Source organism: Salvia splendens, chromosome 4, assembly GCF_004379255.2.
Source record: "Salvia splendens isolate huo1 chromosome 4, SspV2, whole genome shotgun sequence".
Classification (NCBI taxonomy): domain Eukaryota; kingdom Viridiplantae; phylum Streptophyta; class Magnoliopsida; order Lamiales; family Lamiaceae; genus Salvia; species Salvia splendens.
Genome location: NC_056035.1, coordinates 19764710 through 19772953, shown reverse-complemented (window position 1 = coordinate 19772953; position 8244 = coordinate 19764710). Strand labels below are relative to the sequence as shown.

Here is an 8244-nt window from a genome sequence, read left to right as displayed (position 1 = left end):
ATCGGGACTTGTGGAATTTCATCTCGTGCTGATATTCCACCGGTCAGTTGACAACGCTCACAACCTCTACAGAATTCGTAGGCATCTTTGTTGAGGGTTGGCCAATAAAATCCGCTATCCATAATCTTTCTTGTCGTTATCCTAGGACCGAAGAGTCCTCCACATGCCAAAGAGTGGCAATGCGTCAATACGTCCCTCTGCTCCCAGTCAGGAACACATCTTCTAATCACTTGATCGGCTCCTACTTTCCAAAGGTACGGGTCGTCCCAAAAGTATTATTTTGCTTCACTCTTGATCTTCATTCTTTGAGCTTTGGTGACGTTCGGCACTTCTGGAAGCTCTCCTGAAACTAAGTAGTTGGCTAGGTCCGCATACCATGGCTCTTGCCCTACTCGTTCCTTTTCTTTCTCTGTCACATCCTGGCCAGTAAGCTTCATCACTTCTTCCCAGTCAATTTTTTTGGTGGCGAAAATCACTTCACACAAGTGTTCCTCAGGGAATCGATCTCGTACTTCCTCGCTGCTCCCATCTTGCACTATCCTGCTCAAATGATCCGCAACTTTGTTTTCGACCCCATTCTTGTCTTCTACCTCCCAATCGAACTGTTGTAACAGGAGTACCCATCGGATCAAACGGGGTTTGGATTCTTTCTTGGTAATCAAGTACTTAATGGCCGCATGGTCAGTATAAACGATGACCTTGGATCCCAACAAGTACTGTCGAAACTTCTCAAATGAGTACACCACGGATAGCATCTCCTTTTCAGTGGTATCATAATTCCTTTGAGCTTGATTCAATGTTTTAGACGCATAGAAAATTACATACCTTTTCCCGTCGATCTTCTGACCCAGAACAGCTCCCACTGCGTAATCACTGGCATCACACATCACTTCGAACGGATGATCCCAGTCAGGAGACCGGATAAGGGGTGCAGATACCAGCTTCTCTTTGAGGAGGTTGAAAGCAGTCTTGCACTGTTCATCAAAATTGAATTCCACTTCGTTTTGAAGAAGTCTGGTAAGGGGCTGGGCGATTTTAGCGAAGTCTTTTATAAATCGTCGATAAAATCCTGCATGCCCCAGAAAACCCCTTATTTCCTTTTGGTCAGTAGGGAAAGGTAGTTTGGTAATGACGTCCACTTTGGCTTGATCCACCTGGATCCCTCTCTCTGACACCACGTGCCCCAGGACGATACCCTCTGTGACCATGAAATGACACTTCTCAAAATTCAAGACTAGGCTTTTCGCTTGACACCTCTCAAAGACTATATCCAAATGATGAAGGCATGAGTCGAAAGAGTCCCCGTAGACTGTGAAGTCATCCATGAATATCTCTATGCACTCTTCAATTAGATCGGAGAATATGCTCATCATGCATCGCTGAAATGTTCCCGGAGCGTTGCAAAGACCGAACGGCATGCGTCTGTACGCATAGGTTCCAAACGGGCAGGTGAAGGTGGTCTTATCCTGGTCTTCAGGGTTTACGTAGATTTGAAAATACCCGTTGTACCCATCCAAAAAACAAAAGTACTTCTTCCCAGCCAGTCGCTCCAACATCTGGTCGATGAACGGTAGAGGAAAGTGGTCATTCCTGGTCGCGGCGTTCAGCTTGCGGTAATCTATGCACATCCGCCAACCAGTGACTAGCCTTGTCGGTATCAGCTCATTCTTCTCATTTTGAACCACCTGAATCCCGGACTTCTTGGGAACCATGTGCACAGGGCTGACCCACTCGCTATCGGGCACCGAATAGATAATCCCTAATGACCGCAACTTCAATATTTCCTCCCGCATGTTGGGATTCACCTTTCTCTGCGAATCTCGATGTGCCTTCGCCTCTTCTTCTAGCCTAATATGATGCATGCAGACGTCAGGGCTTATTCCCACCAAATCTGTAAGGCTCCATCCAATTGCTTTCTTGTTCCTGCCTAGGACGGTCAGTAGCCTTGCTTCTTGCTCCTTTGTTAGGCTGCTGCTTATGATCACCGGATATGAATTTTCCTCCCTGAGAAATGCATACTTCAGGATTGCTGGTAACTTCTTCAATTCAACTTGTGGGAGAAGTGTGTCTGCTGGTAGAGGGTTCCTTGCAGCATCCCCTTCCTTTTCTAATTCTCCCTCTGAAAATTCATCTGTACTGACCAGTAGCTTAGCCCATCCGGCTCCAATAAATTCTGATTTCTGGCAGAAGTCCTTAATAGCTCCTTCCATCTCTTCATCAGTTAACCCTTGGCAACTGATCAGGTCACACCATGCAGCTGCCTCTACATCAGCCTGTCCATACACATCCACTGCTTGTAGCTTTTCCTGCAATAATTCGGTCTCAAGAAAATCTTGGACTAAGGGGTCAATTATATCAACATAGCATAGATTTTCAGAATCGATAGGCTTTTTCAAGGCCTCATTGATATCGAAGGTAAACTTTTCTCCATGAAAATCAATGCAAATTGTTCCCTCAGCCATATCTACAATCGTCTTGGTTGTTTGCAAAAACGGTCTCCCTAGCAAAATACCACTAGATTCCCTAGCTTCAGACTCACTCATCTTGATCACGTAAAAGTCAGCAGGATAAGTAAATCATGTACTCTCACCAACACATTTTCTAATACACCCTCAGGACTTGTGCATGATCTATCAGCCAGTTGGATCAACACCCTAATGTTTGACAACGTTACTCCCTTCAGCCGATTATAAACTGACAATGGCATAACATTTATAGAAGCTCCCAGATCACACATTGCATGCTCGATTTTTACATCTCCTATAGTTATGGGCAAAGTGAACATACCTGGGTCTGCTCTCTTGGGCGGTAGCTTTTCCTGCACAATTGCTGATGCTATCCCTCCCACCATGATCTTTCTCTCCTCCTAGGCCTTCCCGGCTATGAATTCTTTAATGAACTTCCCAAGTGGGGGTAGCTTCACGGTCTGGAGGAATGGTATGGTAACATCCAGCTTCCCGAAAATCGACATGTAATCCACCGGGTTCTCTTTCTTCCTTTTGGTCACGAACCGGTAAGGGACTGGTTTTTTTCTTTCGCCTCTTCAGTCGGTCCTTCAACAGCCTTCCTGGAGTTTTCCTTCGTGGATTCAGTTTCCTTAGGAGGATTTCTCCCGGGCAGTACACCTCTTGTTTCATTTTTTTCCAATGGCGCTTTATCCAAAAAAGAATGGATCCTGCATCTGAGGTACAGGTCTGTTGAGCACTCCCTCCGAGACGACATCCTTCAGTATATTCGTCCCACTAGGATCTCCATTAGACTTCTTCGGTTGGGGTCCCTCATAGGCAGTACCGGACCGCAATGTGACCTTGCTCACGTTCGCCTTTTCAGGAACATAGACTGTAGATGGGAGTTTTCCTGAATTTCCCTTCATGTCACCCATTGAACTCGCCAGCTGAGCCAATTGCCTATTCATCATGTCTATGTTCGCCTTATGCTTCTTCTGGGCATTCTGCATCCCCTGCACTACTTCATTATTGGACTGCAACTCACCCTTGATACTTTTGCTGCAAAGCGAGCAATTCTCTCATCATTTCCTCCATAGATCTCCTCGACCTGTTAGGATATTGGGACTGATTTGGTCCTTGGTGATGGTTATACTGGGGGTTTTGGTTGGGTTGGTAATTTTGGAAGTTTTGTTGGTTCTGGTTAGATGGGTAGTGGTTATACTGGCCAGGAGGGTTGTACTGGTCTTGATGATATTGATTCTGGTTCTGGCTTTGGAACTGGTTGTGGTTCTGCTGATGTTTGGAACCTTGATTATGCTGACTCTGGTAATTTTGGAAGTTTCTCTGGTGGGGTGGTACATAGACAGGGTTTGGGTTCTGGTTTTGTGGGTTCTGGTTATGGGTTTGTTGGTTCCTTCCTGACCAGTTGGCCTGGTGGTCGGGATTTGCTGGGCCACGGTTGGGATTTTGGTTCGGGTGGGGGTTGTATTGGTTCTGACCTTGACCTTGGTTTTGATTTTGGTTCCCGTCTCCCCATCGAAAGTTCGGATGGTCCCTCCATGGTGCGTCCCGCTGCCTTCCCTGGATCCAATGCCCACTAGAATTGTAGTACCCGGCAGCATTAACTTGCTCCATATTGACGAAATCATTAGGCTGATCATAGCCGGGTCCTTGATTCCCCTGTTCCGCACCCTTATAGTTCCCAGCTGGGGAAGTTGGTGGTGCGTTCTTCTCGATCACGCTCAGGAGTGTCTTCTTCAATTCGTCCATCTTCAAATCCATCTTCTGTTCTATCTTATGCTCCTGGTCAGAAGACAAGGCACTCGCAATCCTTTCTCTGCTGTAATCATCTCTTGAATTGTCGTACTCCTTCTTAGCGCTCAACAGTTTCCGTAGGACCCTCTTAGCTTCACTGACCCTTAACTGCGTGAAACTTCCTCCTGACGAGGAGTTTAGCAGATCCTTTGTCGCCTTGTTCATCCCCTCATAAAAGGTGTGATGTATTTCTATATCCGCCATACGATGGTTCGGACATGCATCCAAGAGGCTCATATACTTTGCCCAATAATCACTCAAGGGTTCATCGTAACCTTGCTTCACACTGGTTATCTCTCTCTTCAGTGCACTCGTCTTAGATGACGGAAAAAATTCTCCTAAGAACGTCGACTTGAAATCTGCCCAACTCTCAATGGAATTGGGGGGCAGTCACATGAACCAGGTGTTAGCCTCCCCTTTTAGAACGAACAGCAAAGCCTTCAATCTGTAGTCATCCTCTGTCGCCCCTGCTAGTCTTCTCTGTGCCCTACAAATCTTACAGAACTCATGAAGGAATTCGTAAGGGCCTTCATAGCTCTTTCCACAGTACGTGGGAAGGATTGCAATAACATGGGGCTTCACATCACAAGCTGTCTGCCCCGGGGTGACAACTATAGCTTGCGGCGGTTCTCCTTCGGTACGCGCGTTCAGCGTCCCTATCTCCGGATCATCCTCCCCTTGGGCAGCCATTCTCCTCTGGTTACCCTCCAACTGTAGTACCTGTTCTGGTATTCTTCCCTCTATGGTGTCTTGCTCTTCGTCACTACTCGTACCTAGGTCAGACAGGGCTGTCGACAAGCCAGAACGAGTGGTCACAAGTATAGTTCCTCGCTGGAGTAGCTTCGGTCTCCAATGGTCAGGAGCCGAACTGCTTCTCATAAACTGAAAGAAAAAGAAAGAGAAAAAATTATGAACAATATATACGCCAAAGTATCACACACAATAACAGTTAATAATACCATTCATCCCCGACAACGGCGCCATTTGAAAGAGCAGGTTTGTGTCAGGTGTCGTTTCGAGCAAAGGATGTATCCTACTGATCAGGATGGAAATCCCAGCTAATCCTGAACCTGGTATCAAAAATTCCTCAACCCACTTCTACTGACTAGTATAATGGACGTAAGGGTCGAATCCCACAGAGATGATGCGTTATGGTATCGTGGTGATATTCTGGAAGGTTTGGTTAGCTACCACGCTTTGGGTTGAGACTTGATCTAGGCTGGAATTTAAGATGGTACTCTACTGACTAAATTGATGCCATTCTCTCTCCAAGTGGCTTCCTTTTATAGGGAGGCCTCCCTTGATTTTTAGGGTAGACTCTCTTCATTAAATGACTCTTTTGCCCCTTGCTTGCGGCTGATTTTCCCAGCTATCCTTCTTCTCCATCTCGAGCCTTTTTGGCATGCATCCTGGTCAGTATTGCACCCTACTGACGCCCTTTTCACCTGAATTATCCGAACATTCCCATACTAGCTAGAACACTTTCCCTGCACACTTTAGCAACTATTTTGCAGATATATTCCAATTATGCACATTATACTGACCAGTAACCAAGGCCTAGAATACGACTTATCAACGGTCTTAAAGATGCCCCCGGTCAGTAAATTCATCAAGGACTACCTGGCAGGAAAAATCAACGAAGAAGGTAGACTTATTACAGAGGAGAACGTCTCTGCCATGATCCAGAGAAGAGACCTCCCCTCTAAGAAGACTGATCCGGGAATGTTCACGCTCCTAATTTCGATTGGGGAAATTCAAGTGGAGCACGCGATGTGCGATTTGGGGGTGTCTATCAACGTTCTACCATACTCCATCTATAGGAAGCTTGGAGCGGCCAAGCTCGTCGACACTGACATCATGATCCAATTGGCCGACAGATCGTGTATTCACCCGGAGGGAATTCTGGAAGACGTGATTGTGAAGGTGAATAACTTTCTGTACCTAGCTGATTTTTTCGTAATCAAAATGACGGAGCCAGCCGCAAGGGAATCGAGTGGAGTCCTACTGGGAAGGCCGTTCCTGTCTACGGCCAGCACCATAATAGACGTTTGTAATGGGACGATCAGCTTGGACTTCAATGGAGAGCAATTCACGTTCAATATCGATAAAGCCATGAAGAGGCCAGCCGACAGCGAGAACGTGTACTCGGCAGATATGACTGAGCCCTTAGTATAGGAGTACTTGGAGGAAGAGTTCTTGAAGAGGCAGTTCACTGATTCCGCTGTTGATGAAGATACCGAGAGAGAGGTTGCAGAGTGGTATGAGACCATGAATGTCGGAGAAATGGACGACCAAGCCATCGCGAAGGCGATGATGGATTTTTGTGAGCGCCCACGACCAGCTGGGTCATGTGGGAATGCTCAAGTGTCTAGCCTGGAGAAGCGGCTTGATCAAGGAAAGCTACTGGAGAGAGAAGCGGTAGAAAACCCTCTGCCTACTGAAGAGACAAAGCACGCGAAGGAATTGAAGCCACTTGCAGCACATCTTAAGTACGCCTACCTAAGAGAGGAAGAAACGAAGCCTGTAATAATCAACTTTCAGTTGACCCAGGAGCAGGAAGATAGACTGTTGGAGGTATTAAGAAAGAATCAGAAGGCTACCGGCTGGAAACTGACAGACCTGGTGGGCATTAGCCCAGACTTGTGTATCCATCATATCCGAGTGGAGGAAGGAGACAAACCACACCGCGGCCAACAACGAAAGCTCAACCCCAACATGAGGGAAGAGGTGCTGAAGGAAATTGTCAAGTTGGTCTCGATAGGAATTATCTACTCGATTCCAGACAATAACTGGGTCAACCCAGTGCACATGGTGCCGAAGAAAGGGGAATCCAAGTAGTAAAGAATGAGAAAAACGAATTGATTCCGACAAGGCCAGTTACTGGGTGGAGAATGTGCATTGACTATAGGAAGCTGAACGCAGCCACGAAGAAGGATCACTTCCCTCTGCCCTTTATTGACCAGATGCTGGAGAAGTTGGCAGGGAAGCAGTACTTCAGCTTCCTGGATGGTTATAGTGGTTACTTCCAAATAGCAGTGAATCCAGATGACCAAGAAAAGACGGCGTTCACATGTCCTTTCGGCACATACACTTACAGGAGGATGCCATTTGGCCTCTGTAACGCCCCAGGCACTTTCCAGAGATGCATGATGGGCATTTTCTCTGATCTGTTAGAAGACTGCATTGAGATCTTTATGGACGATTTTACTGTCTATGGAGATACATTCGATCAAGGGCTGCACAGCCTGAACAGAGTGCTGGAAAGATGCCGCCAAAAGGACTTGGTTTTGAATTTTGGGAAATGTCATTTTATGGTTACTGAAGGAATCATCCTAGGGCATGTGGTGTCGAGCAGGGAATAGAAGTCGACAAGGCAAAGGTAGCAGTTATTGCCAAACTTCCGTATCCCACCAACCAGAAGGAGATCAGAGCCTTTTTAGGCCACGTTGGGTTTTATAGATGATTTATCAAGGATTTCGCAAAGATAGCCCAACCCCTGACGAGGATATTCAAGAATGAGGTGGAGTTTGAATTCTCCGATGATTGCAAGGCCGCGTTCCAACTGCTGAAGGACAGGCTGATAAGCTCTCCAATTATACGTGCCCCCGACTGGACTCACCCCTTTGAGGTGATGTGCGATGCTAGCGACTATGCTGTGGGGGCAGTATTATGTCAGAAAATCGAAGGAAAGAGTTATGTAATCTTCTATGCTTCCAAAACTCTAAATCAAGCACAGAAGAATTACGACACGACTGAGAAGGAGATGCTATCGGTGGTATACGCCTTCGAAAAATTCAGGCCTTATCTGCTAGGCTCAAAGGTGATAGTGTATACTGACCATGCGGACATTAAATACCTACTAGCAAAGAAGGAATCGAAGCCGCGACTGATTAGATGGGTCCTCCTCTTGCAAGAATTCGACTGGGAGGCAGTGGATAAAAAGGGATGCGAGAACAGAGTGGTTGACCATTTGAGCTTAATT

At 46.5% G+C, this 8244-nt stretch overlaps 1 protein-coding gene across 1 annotated transcript; it reads left to right on the top strand.

The window, feature by feature from the left end:
• Positions 1-5849: 5849 nt before the first annotated feature.
• LOC121800798 lies at positions 5850-6437 on the top strand. The gene has a single exon (XM_042200300.1). The coding sequence runs from the start codon at positions 5850-5852 to the stop codon at positions 6435-6437; it is 588 nt and encodes a 195-aa protein (XP_042056234.1).
• Positions 6438-8244: the final 1807 nt, after the last annotated feature.